Source organism: Lissotriton helveticus, chromosome 10 (assembly GCF_964261635.1).
Source record: "Lissotriton helveticus chromosome 10, aLisHel1.1, whole genome shotgun sequence".
NCBI lineage: Eukaryota > Metazoa > Chordata > Amphibia > Caudata > Salamandridae > Lissotriton > Lissotriton helveticus.
Genome location: NC_136071.1, coordinates 104,441,724 through 104,456,154, shown reverse-complemented (window position 1 = coordinate 104,456,154; position 14,431 = coordinate 104,441,724). Strand labels below are relative to the sequence as shown.

The following is a 14,431-nucleotide window of genomic DNA, read 5'->3' as shown; positions in this document are numbered from 1 at the left end:
AACACCGAAGGTTTGTAGTTGACATATGAACCCAAATAATGAATGACAATGGGAGATGAAACCTTTTGTAATGGTAACAATGTCACAAAGCCATGATATGATGAAGATGACTCTGTGGTGAACAGGTAAAAAACAACCACCAACAGAAAGGGGTTCTGCAGTTCTACCAGTGTAATCATCATGGAACAAACATACCCAAGAGTGGAGCAGTGCATATGAAGATAGAGAATCATAGATTGAAGGTGTTCCACAGAGGTCATCTCAAATTGCTCTCTTAGTTTGAACATTAATCCTCCTGCAAGTAGCTTACACCAACTAATATGTAGACACCAGAGGCAAGGAGGAGAAGTTCATGGTAAAGATATTAAATATCCTTCACACATAAAACTGTATTTGAGAAAAGTTGACTCTATTGTATGTTTAGTGTTATAATTACAGATCACACAATGATTAGAAAATAAAGTAGATGGAGAGCAACATTACTAAATACAGTATCATAGAACATGTGGAAACATGTTTCATATAGATTTTGAAATATTCATATAAAATGGAGAAAAACAAACAGGCAATACAAAACAAATACTTTAGGCCATTGGTATTCCTCCGTAAAATATTTATGAAATACTCCTCTAAATAAGGGGATGGAGGGCATACACAATGTTCCAGCAGCAAAGCAGGACTGAATAAGGAATTAAACCTTTGTGTTTTATCTACTCTCCTGACTTCCTTCAGTGTTTAAACTGCTTGCCATTATTTATAGAGCAATCTCTTTCTACTAAGCAATTGCAATAGTGTTGTTTAATTATCACCATGTTTATGTGACAAAATGCACTACTCCATGAAAATGTCTACATGGACAACCTCTTCTTGGAAATAGCATGATTGTGTTCTTTAGTTTAAAGAAATATTTCCGAATTTTTTTCTTTATTACAAATATAACTTGTACTTTTCATTTTTTTCAGGAAAATCTCAGTATTTCCCAAATCAACATAATAAAACAGACCTTAATAACAGTTATTTTGGAGAATGGGAGCTCCAACTTCTCGTCTTTTACCCCGAATGATTGGAAAGTGTTCATTCAAAAGGATCTGTTTGTATTGTTGGGAAGCTTCAATGAAACCCATCTTCATCAACTACCTAAAAATATTACTTGCGACTCCTACCATGAAATGTAAGTATTTGGCTTTGCATTCTACAAGAAACATCTGAGATTGAATTTGCTGGAATGAAATTCTTGGAAAGGATTCTGTAGATTGACATGTTATACAAAGTTGAATCTGCTTTCAGCTTATACCACAGCAATGGTAACTTATTGCACTCAAATGTCAACTGGTAGAAAATGGTAAAATGTGTAAACTGTTCATCTATCTTTTGCAGACTGAAAGGATTTGACATGCTTTACATTTCTCTAACAACTGACTCAAAAGTGGCAGTCTACAGATTTTATATCAAGGAGTTTCTAAGCCAAAAATCTCAAGAATCTCTTAACACAGGTACAGTATACTGCAAAGGCAATTGTTTATGTCTATATCATTTTCTATTATGATCATTGCTAAAGCACACATCAATTTACTAAATTAACCCACAACCTAGGTGCTGAAAAGGTGTAAAGTGTGTCTGATTTTGATCAATATGCATGGTTTCTGGGATCTAACTGACATGAAAAAACACTCACTGAATATCATTTCTCTGACCCACTCTAATGACAACTGAGGACACACTGCAGTGCAGCACTGTGTGGTAGCTGAGCACCTATCATACAAGTTCAGCTGTGACATCTGAATCCACCAGTGTACGTGTGAAGCTATAGCCACATTGGCAACGGGTGTTATCTCGTACCAAAAGGACACCACAGTGTCATTAATCAGAAAGTGATTAATAACTAGGGGTGGGCGAAGCTTTGTGGAGTTTTGCCCACTCCACCCTCTGCCTGGATCTGAGAAAAACTACGTGAAGCGATGCTTAGAGGAGTGAAGTTGGCAAAAGCAAGCTAGATAATTTGCACACTAGACCCCCTCCCAGCGAGATTTCTGAACACGGCCGGTTGTGGCAGGCTGCTCCGACTCACATTGAGAAAGCTGCAGCTCGTGTTGATGAAGCTGCGGTCAAATAGGAAATCTACTTGAGCGGCAGAAGGAAGAAGCGCTCTCTGACGCTCCACCTGCTGTCGCGCACACTGGTTTTACAGGGGAGGGAAACTTTTGGCACTGAAAATTAGCACAAAATGCTTGATGTACTGGACACCTCCGCTCACTGAGCTCTGCTTAGCATGGCAGAGTTTTTTCAGCACTACGTGGAGCTCCGGGTACTGCAACTCTGAAAAATCTGCCCTGGCCTACTAATAACCGCAGGTAGCAAGAAGGATTTAGGGTAGTTCATCTCAAACGGGAAAAAAGGAGCAAAGACGTACCTAATCTCTGCTTTCATGCTGTTCCATTCAAAGCAATCATCAACATATGAGTGGCAATAGGCCTACTACAACTGAACAAAGGGTTCCAACAATACCACAAGGTGATACAAGCCGATTTGCAGTAATCTTAACTAGTAACTGTGGCTTCCCAAAATAAAATGCAGTAACTCCTATTTCCTACAGGACCTATTGGTGCCCCTATGGTATATAGAGTTCATGTGTTTGGGATAGCTATTAACACTTGAGCCAAAACCAGAATATTGGCATTTTGAAGGGAGAAAAATATTTTACGTGATAGATGTCTGAAATTGAACCCTGATCCCTATACTCTTACAGAGAGTATAAATAAGATTATAGTGCACCAGCAGGTTTAGAACATACAATCTTGCTGGGCATATTCTCTGCACAAAGAGGTGTACCTGTCAAACTCTTGCCACAGCTTTCCTTGGTAAAACCAACAGTTGATGGACAGAATGAAGAACAATGTCATACATTCACCCCAGTACAGAGATCTGGGCCTAAATCCATCATTTTTTTGCACTCCACACCACCCCAGTTCAGACATGGCCATATGCAAATCAGCCTTGACCCTGTGCCTCATGGGACCAGTCCAGCCCGAACTGCCAAGCCATGTCTTTCCTGGACCGGAATCAAGCATCCTTGGACCGGTGTCTGGCTATCAGCCGTCTTCAGCCAGCCTAGCTTGACTCCAGTGGTATGGAGAACATGGGACTCACGCCTGAGCATACCCATCCCACTCGGGGTGACAAATGCAAAAATAACAGTTGATGGACAGAATGCAGAACAATGTCATACATTCACCCCAGTACAGAGATCTGGGCCTAAATCCATCATTTTTTTGCACTCCACACCACCCCAGTTCAGACATGGCCATATGCAAATCAGCCTTGACCCTGTGCCTCATGGGAACAGTCCAGCCCGAACTGCCAAGCCATGTCTTTCCTGGACCGGAATCAAGCATCCTTGGACCAGTTTCTGGCTATCAGCCGTATTCAGCCAGGATAGCTTGACTCCAGTGGTGTGGAGAACATGGGACTCAGGTCTGAGCATACCCATCCCACTCGGGGTGACAAATGCAAAAACAACAGTTGATGGACAGAATGCAGAACAATGTCATACATTCACCCCAGACTGGGGGTGAATGTTTTGCCATTGTGCAACATTCCGTCCATCATCTTGTGTGTTTTGCTGTTCACCCTATGTGGCAATGGTATGCTCAGACGTGGGTCCCATGCTCACTAAGCCACTGGAGTCAAGCTATCTTGGCTGAAGACGGCTGATAGCCAGAAACCGGTCCTAGGATGCTTGATTTTGGTCCAGGGAAGACATGGCTTGGCAGTTCGGTCTGGATGGTTCCCATGAGGCACAGGGTCAAGACTGATTTGCATATGGCCATGTCTGAACTGGGATGGCTTGGTGAGAAAAATAACGATGGATTAAACCCAGATCTGTGACTGGGGGTGAATGTTTTGCCACTGTGCAACATTCCGTCCATCATCTTGTGTGTTTTACAGCTTTCCTTGGTGGCATTAATTTTACGCTGACTCTGGAAGAAAGCATGTGTGCAATTTCCCCCGTATGTATCAATTTGACCTCCCTCTCATTTTGGAGAATGGTTGTCATTTCATCTAGAGATTTCCTCGGCAAAGTTACCAAATGAGATGTTTGTGAGCCATCTGCCATCCTGCAGAGGATGCTACACTGTAGTCTGGCAAATGAATGCTACCATAGCATGCTTAGGGTGTCCCATCACTGTGGTGGAGAATTTCTGGGCAACAGTGCTTCCACCATATGTTAGGAAGGCTCCAATTGGCATTGTTTTTTTTTTCAGATACAACCCCCTAACCCGTGTTTGGCAAAACAAGAAAGGAATGTCTATGGTGCACTGGAAGGTTTCTCCCTGAATGTGCCTATCCGTTATTTTTCCTGTTTCAAGTGACCATGCTTTTTATGGGGCCATTAGAACAAACATGCTTAAAATCTGATTCTAATTGGAGTGAAGGTTCCAGGACTGTTAAGTCGGTGAACCTTTGGTGGTCAGCCTACAGCAAAGCCTCTTAGATATGAAATCAAACTGAGGCTCCATTTTTGAAAAGCAAGCGATCTCCCACTGCTCAATCAGGCGGGATCACAATTAGGGGAGCACAAGTCATTTGCTTGTTTTTGGCTACCTCTGCTCATTTCTAAATGAGCACCCATAAGCTTGGTTGATCTTAGATACAAAGTCTGCAGTCTCTGCTGTATTATAGCAATAGTCCAAGAAATGTTCATACCACAGTTTGAGAGAAAGGCTTCCTCCAAATCAAATAATAGAATCCTGATGGAGGACCTATTGCTTAACAGTAGGACTAATAGTTCTTGGACTATGATTTGCTGTTTCGTGCATATAGATATAGGACTAATGTTCCAGCTGTATCAGGCTTCAACAGACAGCACTACCAAAGCCTTGGCCATAAGTAGATTTTGTTGGTATGCAGGTTTCTGTGATTGCCGGTTGCATTCTCTAGTCAGTATTCACATCCCTTTTTGAGTTATTTAGAAGGAGAAGGCTTGGGAATTGCAAAACTGGCGTATTGCCCATCCTTGAAGGGCCAGTCGTAGTGGTTGGGATCCATAGCTAGAGGTGAATAAAGACAGGCTACGCAAGTAAGAACTGTGGGGCTGGTTTGTGTTACATGCGAAAAGCTGATGAAAAACGTCAGTGACAAATTATGCATGGTTTTAAAGAACTAATAATTAGTCATTATTACACATGCACAAGAATAACAATGATGGTGGGACAAAAAAGCAGCTAAAATATGATTGAGCGATCTAGAATAGTCTGTGCCAGGGTTCCACATTAGAAAGTTACTAAGACTAAAAGAAAAAGCTTCTGATTAATAATACTCTCCAAAAGAAAGAACAGTTGAAGACACACATATGCTTAAGGATAAGGTTGAGTAGGACCTGATGCATACATGCATGTGATGCACTGATATGTAAAATTGACCACTTACCCACAACAGAAGCAATTTCTGTACTGTGTTGACAACTTGATAATAGGAAAGTGTCATAGTGTAAAAGTAATGTTATTATGATGTACAAATCTACCACAGACCAAATCAAACACAGAATATCCTTCATCATAAGCCGCAAACACGTTCCTATTTATGAGGGTGGCAGATTTATTGTTTTCATTTTCGCAAGAGCTAAAGAACTAAAGCAGATGCAAACTTTATGCTAATATCATTCAAGAGAAGAGACGCACTTAGGGTGTTTCAGAATGCAAAACTTTTCACAAGACTAAAGTTAATCTTTAAGGCAACTCTATTTCAGGCACAGGCATCGCGTGTGAAACATCAGGTATTACATCATGGGTACAGGAAAACCTAATGCAGTTCATTCAGCAATCTAACATTGAAGATCTTGCACAGTTCAACAGTAATTTTAACAAGGTAGGCCATTTGAAATACACCTTCAAACATTAGAAGAAATACATGAATTTGCCTTTTTAAATATGAAATTATGTGTTTCAATGAAATCCACTGAAAGATAAATCAATAATAACATTCTTTCAACAATGAAGTCATTCAAGATTCAAATTTGAAATTCACTGTTCTTTATTTTCTCTAGGTGTTTATACCCAGTAATCTTACAGCAGAGGAGCTGGCTGGAATCACCATATATGTGGATGAATTTAAAAATGAAACATTAAAAACATTAATTCTGGATCGAATCTTGCACTTTGACAACAATGAAGTATTTTTGCAGTATCTTAACACTTTAAAGATGACTATTTGTCTCGTAAGTATTGTATTATTCACAGAGGGTGTATCAATATTTTTAAAATAGCCTCAGTTCTAAGTGACATGGTGCGTCTCATCCAAAATCACTATCTTTTTTTTAAAGTTTGTGAACAGAGTGTTGAAATAATAAACCCTCCTCAACAACCCAAAAAGAAATTATTAATACCCTTTCTAAAATGTGTTCTGTTTTCAGCTATAAATCATCATCTTCTAATCATACTTCTACTTCTCATCACAAGCATTTATCACTGATAAATATTTATTGCCTTTCACAGAGCTCAAACCCATCTACAAATGTGACTTTGTGTAATGCGTCAGCTTTCTTCACACTTTCAACTCAAAAAGAGTTTTTGAACAACACTTTATCTGCACTCAACATGAACTGGAGCTTGAAAAATATGAATGAATGGGTCAGACTTTTCCAGATTGTCATTGAACTATTTCTGAAGGTCATTGATGTATCCGATCTATCACGATTACCACTCAATATAACATGTGAAGCCTACCAAACAATGTAAGTAAAAGTCATCAAAGGCTACTTTTAAATATCTGCAATGAAAAGTGAATGGATTGGTTTTCTATTTAGTCCTCCTTATTTTCTTTTTTCCCTTTTATTAATGACTACAGAATAAAACAGCTGAGCGATGTAGTCCTTGAACTCGATGTCAATAACAAACGTGCCATTTACGAATTCAGTGAAAAATACCTTTCTCAACAGTTTAACAAAACAGGTACACATATTTTAATTGCAATATGAAGCTTGAAACTTTATTGCCACAAGGCAGAATGTACAACATTTTTATTCTGACACCCATATTTACAGGTATTATAGGCCTCAGTACTTCTGGGATGCTCCAATACCACTGTATTCTCGGTGGAACCTATAGCGCACACTTACAATTGTGATATTACTATAGGAACCTGCGTTGCAAAACCAATTTTTGAATACAATTATCTATTATGTTCCAATTGAATATTCTCTTAGTGAATAAAAAAATGTATTGTCACCCAATGGTGCACTTCAAGAAAACTGTTAAAGTGACTTTCATGATTCTCTGCATGTGTAAATTACTGATATCAGAAACTAAAATATATCTACCCAAGGAAATGAAAAAGCGAAATACACCCATTTAAAGAGATGAGGATGTTACAAGTAAAAGTAGACTGAAGCTAGACAGCAGGCAATAACTCACTTTCCACATAAGAAGTTCTCTAAAATGTAGAGATTAATGCTGTTCTCGGCAAAATATAATTTTATTAATCTACAACGGAATATGGTAATATACCAGTACTACTCGCTGTCACTCTGCAAGGGTCGGTCATACAGGTAAATAGTACACTTCCTCACATGTAGGCCTGACATAGAAGGTTAGATTTAGATGGTGTCTCCTTTGTAAAAAATATGATGTGAACATTATGTTGGATTTGCATTAAAAAAAGTATTCAAATAGTCCCCTGAATCACAAAGTTCAAAACAGACAGTTCAGTGGCTGGCAAAATCTGTTATTGACAGAGATGCATTTTCGACCAACTTTATTTTTGAGACTTCTTTCTTTAGGCACATTTGATATATATATCAGCACAACAGGCTTAATAAAATTATAGAGCAGCAGTTAAATATTCTGCTTTCATTACAAATTCATCACAATGCCTTAACACCTGTTATTCGGTGCTTAATGAAACCTTTCTTTTGTTTAGGCTCTGCATGCGCATCAAATACAAGCGGAACAAAGGAATGGCTAGTGAAGAATTTGGGTGCCTTCTCCTCATATGCTTCAGTCTCGAACCTTATAGCCCTGTACCCCAATCTAAGCATAGTAAGTGGTGCAGTTGAAAAACATATCTATTTGGCGCACAGTTTCACTAGTAGCAAATGGGTTGTCTGAAGTCTTTTCTCACTACATTATTCTTTTCATTTCCTTTCTTGTATGTCACCATTTTTATTCAGGGCAGGATCAGTAGCTTAAATTAGAAGGATTTTTCTAGCATTGATACCAGCACTATATATTTCTTCGAATAACAATAATAGTGCTTCTCAAGTCAACTTACATGCCTTTTTAAAAGAATGGCAAGACGTTTAGACGGGAGCACTTTCTATAACACAAAGTAGATGCATTTGAAGTTTCTACTTTAAATACTCTCAAGGGAATTTGTTTTAAATCTGCGCTCAGTCTGGTGTCATACTGACTCCAGAAACTATGTATATGTGTTAATGTGTGAATTTTATGTACAGTTATTTGCTTTAAAGCTTGCTACATGCTGGAGTCCTGCAGTTTCAACATTGTATGCTTGTTTCTGTCATATTCAGGAGGTGCTTACTGAAAATCTATCACCAAATGAAACAGCTGTGCTCTTGACAAAACCAGAAGTTATCATCAACCCTTCACTGCTAAAGAAAATACTTAGCCTTGTGACACCAGATGAAGTCCCAGTGTTTTTGGAAAATATCCTTTCTGCTTCTGAAAAGGTATGGAAACCTATGCAATGACATCAACTTAAGGGACAACATAAAATAGTGGGCTAGTGAAAAACACCAAAGGTTTGTAGTTGACATATGAACCCAAATAATGAATGACAATGGGAGATGAAACCTTTTGTAATGGTAACAATGTCACAAAGCCATGATATGATGAAGATGACTCTGTGGTGAACAGGTAAAAATCAACCACCAACAGAAAGGGGTTCTGCAGTTCTACCATTGTAATCATCATGGAACAAACATACCCAAGAGTGGAGCAGTGCATACGAAGATAGAAAATCATAGATTGAAGGTGTTCCACAGAGGTCATCTCAAATTGCTCTCTTAGTTTGAACATTAATCCTCCTGCAAGTAGCTTACACCAACTAATATGTAGACACCAGAGGCAAGGAGGAGAAGTTCATGGTAAAGATATTAAATATCCTTCACACATAAAACTGTATTTGAGAAAAGTTGACTCTATTGTATGTTTAGTGTTATAATTACAGATCACACAATGATTAGAAAATAAAGAAGATGGAGAGCAACATTACTAAATACAGTATCATAGAACATGTGGAAACATGTTTCATATAGATTTTGAAATATTCATATAAAATGGAGAAAAACAAACAGGCAATACAAAACAAATACTTTAGGCCATTGGTATTCCTCCGTAAAATATTTATGAAATACTCCTCTAAATAAGGGGATGGAGGGCATACACAATGTTCCAGCAGCAAAGCAGGACTGACTAAGGAATTAAACCTTTGTGTTTTATCTACTCTCCTGACTTCCTTCAGTGTTTAAACTGCTTGCCATTATTTATAGAGCAATCTCTTTCTACTAAGCAATTGCAATAGTGTTGTTTAATTATCACCATGTTTATGTGACAAAATGCACTACTCCATGAAAATGTCTACATGGACAACCTCTTCTTGGAAATAGCATGATTGTGTTCTTTAGTTTAAAGAAATATTTCCGAATTTTTTTCTTTATTACAAATATAACTTGTACTTTTCATTTTTTTCAGGAAAATCTCAGTGTTTCCCAAATCAACATAATAAAACAGACCTTAATAACAGTTATTTTGGAGAATGGGAGCTCCAACTTCTCGTCTTTTACCCCGAATGATTGGAAAGTGTTCATTCAAAAGGATCTGTTTGCATTGTTGGGAAGCTTCAATGAAACCCATCTTCATCAACTACCAAAAAATATTACTTGCGACTCCTACCATGAAATGTAAGTATTTGGCTTTGCGTTCTACAAGAAACATCTGAGATTGAATTTGCTGGAATTAAATTCTTGGAAAGGATTCTGTAGATTGACATGTTATACAAAGTTGAATCTGCTTTCAGCTTATACCACAGCAATGGTAACTTATTGCACTCAAATGTCAACTGGTAGAAAATGGTAAAATGTGTAAACTGTTCATCTATCTTTTGCAGACTGAAAGGATTTGACATGCTTTACATTTCTCTAACAACTGACTCAAAAGTGGCAGTCTACAGATTTTATATCAAGGAGTTTCTAAGCCAAAAATCTCAAGAATCTCTTAACACAGGTACAGTATGCTGCAAAGGCAATTGTTTATGTTTATATCATTTTCTATTATGATCATTGCTAAAGCACACATCAATTTACTAAATTAACCCAAAACCTAGGTGCTGAAAAGGTGTAAAGTGTGTCTGATTTTGATCAATATGCATGGTTTCTGGGATCTAACTGACATGAAAAAACACTCACTGAATATCATTTCTCTGACCCACTCTAATGACAACTGAGTACACACTGCAGTGCAGCACTGTGTGGTAGCTGAGCACCTATCATACAAGTTCAGCTGTGACATCTGAATCCACCAGTGTACGTGTGAAACTATAGCCACATTGGCAACGGGTGTTATCTCGTACCAAAAGGACACCACAGTGTCATTAATCAAAACGTGATTAATAACTAGGGGTGCGCGAAGCTTTGTGGAGTTTTGCCCACTCCACCCTCTGCCTGGATCTGCGAAAAACTATGTGAAGCGATACTTAGAGGAGTGAAGTTGGCAAAAGCAAGCTAGAGAATTTGCACACTAGACCCCCTCCCAGCGAGATTTCTAAACATGGGCGGTTGTGGCAGGCTGCTCCGACTCACATTGAGAAAGCTGCAGCTCGTGTTGAAGAAGCTGCCGCTTGAATAGGAAATCTACTTAAGCGGCAGAAGGAAGAAGCGCTCTCTGGCGCTCCACGTGATGTAGCGCACACTGGTTTTACAGGGGAGGGAAACTTTTGGCACTGAAAATTAACACGAAATGCTTGATGTACTGGACACCTCCGCTCACTGAGCTCTGCTTAGCATGGCAGTGTTTTTTCAGCACTACGTGGAGCTCCAGGTACTGCAACTCTGAAAAATCTGCCCTGGCCTACTAATAACCGCAGGTAGCAAGAAGGATTTAGGGTAGTTCTTCTCAAACGGGAAAAAAGGAGCAAGGACGTACCTAATCTCTGCCTTCATGCTGTTCCATTCAAAGTAATAATCAACATATGAGTGGCAATAGGCCTACTACAACTTCACAAAGGGTTCCAACAATACCACAAGGTGACACAGGCCGATTGGCAGTATTCTTAACTAGTAATGGTGGCTTCCCAAAATAAAATGCAGTAACTCCTATTTCCTACAGGACCTATTGGTGCCCCTATGGTATATAGAGCACATGTGTTTGGGATAGCTATTAACTCTTGAGCCAAATGCAGAATGCTGACATTTTGAAGGGAGAAACATAACTTACATGATAGATGTCTGAAATGGAGTAGAACCCTGATCCCTATACTCTTACAGAGAGTATAAATAAGATTATAGGACACCAGCAGGTTTAGCACATCAACTCTTGCTGGGCATAATCACTGCACAAAGAGGTGTACCTGTCAAACTCTTGCCACAGCTTTCCTTGATGGCATTATTTTACACTGTCTCTGGAAGAAAGCATTTGTGCAACTTCCCCCTGTATGTATCAATTTTACCTCCCTCTCATTTTCGAGAATGGTTGTCTTTTCATCTAGAGATTTCATCAGCAAAGTCAGCAAATGAGAGGACAGTGGGCCATCTGCCATCCTGCAGAGGATGCTACACTGCAGTCTGGCAAATGAATACTACCATAGCATGCTTAGGGTTTCCCATCACTGTGGTGGGGAGTTTCTGGACAACAGTGCTTCCACCATATGTTAGGAAGGCTCCAATTGGCATTGTTGTTTTTTTCAGATACAACCCCCTAACCAGTGTTTGGCAAAACAAGAAAGGAATGTCTTTGGTGCACTGGAAGGTTTCTCCCTGAATGTGCCTATCAGTTTTTTTTCTGTTTCAAGTGACCATGCTTTTTATGAAGCCATTAGAACAAACATGCTTAAGGTCTGATTCTAATTGGAGTGGAGGTTCCAGGACTGTTAAGTGGGTGAACCTTTGGTGGTCAGCCTACAGCAAAGCCTCTTAGATAGGAAATCAAACTGAGGCTCCATTTTTGAAAAGCAAGCGATCTCCCACTGCTCAATCAGGTGGGATCACAATTAGGGGAGCACACATCATTTGCTAGTTTTTTGCTCTTGCCAAACCTCTGCTCATTTCTAAATGAGCACCCATAAGCTTGGTTGATCTTAGATAACAAGTCTAAAGTCTGCATTACGGCAATAGTCCAAGAAATGTTCATACCACAGGCTGAGAGAAAGGCTTCCTCCAAATCAAAGAATAGAATCCTGATGGATGACCTATTGCTTAACAGTAGGACTAATAGTTCTTGGACTATGATTTGCTGTTTCATGCATATAGATATAGGACTAATGTTCCAGCTGCACCAGGCTTCAACAGACAGCACTACCAAAGCCTTGGCCATGAGTAGATTTTGTTGGTATGCAGGTTTCTATGTTCGCTGGTTGCATTCTCTAGTCAGTATTCTCATCCCTTATTGAGTAATTTAGAAGGAGGAGGCTTGGGAATTGCAAAACTGGTGTATTGCTCATCCTTGAAGGGCCAGTTGTAGTGGCTGAGATCCAGACCTAGAGGTGAATAAAGACAGGCTCTGCAAGTAAGAACTGTGGGGCTGGTACTTGGGTCTTGAAAGCTTCACCAGAGTTGCAAGAACTTATGTTGGAAAGCTGCTGAAATCTGTCAGTGTCACATTATGCAAGGTTTAAAGAACTAGAAATTAGTCATAACCTAAGCATGCAAAAGAAAAACAATGATGGTGGGACAAAAAAGCAGCCAAAATATGATTGAGCGATCTAGAATTGTTTGTGCCAGGGTTCCACATTAGAAAGTTACTAAGACTAAAAGAAAAAGCTTCTGATTAATAATACTCTCCAAAAGAAAGAACAGTTGAAGATACACATATGCTTAAGGATAAGGTTGAGTAGGACCTGATGCATACATGCATGTGATGCACTGATATGTAAAATTGACCACTTATCCACAACAGAAGCAATTTCTGTACTGTGTTGACAACTTGATAATAGGAAAGTGTCATAGTGTAAAAGTAATGTTATTATGATGTACAAATCTACCACAGACCAAATCAAACACAGAATATCCTTCATCATAAGCCGCGAACACGTTCCTATTTATGAGGGTGCCAGATTTATTGTTTTCATTTTCGCAAGAGCTAAAGAACTAAAGCAGATGCAAACTTTATGCTAATATCATTCAAGAGAAGAGACGCACTTAGGGTGTTTCAGAATGCAAAACTTTTCACAAGACTAAAGTTAATCTTTAACGCAACTCTATTTCAGGCACAGGCATCGCGTGTGAAACATCAGGTATTACATCATGGGTACAGGAAAACCTAATGCAGTTCATTCAGCAATCTAACATTGAAGATCTTGCACAGTTCAACAGTAATTTTAACAAGGTAGGCAATTTGAAATACACCTTCAAACATTAGAAGAAATACATGAATTTGCCTTTTTAAATATGAAATTATGTGTTTCAATGAAATACACTGAAGGATAAATCAATAATAACATTCTTTCAACATTGAAGTCATTCAAGATTCAAATTTGAAATTCACTGTTCTTTATTTTCTCTAGGTGTTTATACCCAGTAATCTTACAGCAGAGGAGCTGGCTGGAATCACCATATATGTGGATGAATTTAAAAATGAAACATTAAAAACATTAATTCTGGGTCGAATCTTGCACTTTGACAACAATGAAGTATTTTTTCAGTATCTTAACACTTTAAAGATGACTATTTGTCTCGTAAGTATTGTATTATTCACAGAGGGTGTATCAATATTTAAAAAATAGCCTCAGTTCTAAGTGACATGGTGTGTCTCATCCAAAATCACTATCTTTTTTTTAAAAGTTTGTGAACAGAGTGTTGAAATAATAAACCCTCCTCAACAACCCAAAAAGAAATTATTAATACCCTTTCTAAAATGTGTTCTGTTTTCAGCTATAAATCATGATCTTCTAATCATACTTCTACTTCTCATCACAAGCATTTATCACTGATAAATATTTATTGCCTTTCACAGAGCTCAAACCCATCTACAAATGTGACTTTGTGTAATGCGTCAGCTTTCTTCACACTTTCAACTCAAAAAGAGTTTTTGAACAACACTTTATCTGCACTCAACATGAACTGGAGCTTGAAAAATATGAATGAATGGGTCAGACTTTTCCAGATTGTCATTGAACTATTTCTGAAGGTCATTGATGTATCTGATCTATCACGATTACCACTCAATATAACATGTGAAGCCTACCAAACAATGTAAGTAAAAGT

At 38.6% G+C, this 14,431-nt stretch overlaps 1 protein-coding gene across 1 annotated transcript; it reads left to right on the top strand.

Moving 5' to 3' along the window:
• Positions 1-547: 547 nt before the first annotated feature.
• On the top strand, positions 548-14,423 carry LOC144783949 (uncharacterized). The gene is made up of 14 exons (XM_078662678.1): positions 548-565; positions 963-1,171; positions 1,378-1,493; positions 5,747-5,865; positions 6,044-6,214; positions 6,492-6,730; positions 6,844-6,947; positions 7,915-8,033; positions 8,525-8,683; positions 9,708-9,916; positions 10,123-10,238; positions 13,435-13,553; positions 13,732-13,902; positions 14,181-14,423. The coding sequence occupies exons 1-14, from the start codon at positions 548-550 to the stop codon at positions 14,421-14,423; spliced, it is 2,112 nt and encodes a 703-aa protein (XP_078518804.1).
• Positions 14,424-14,431: the final 8 nt, after the last annotated feature.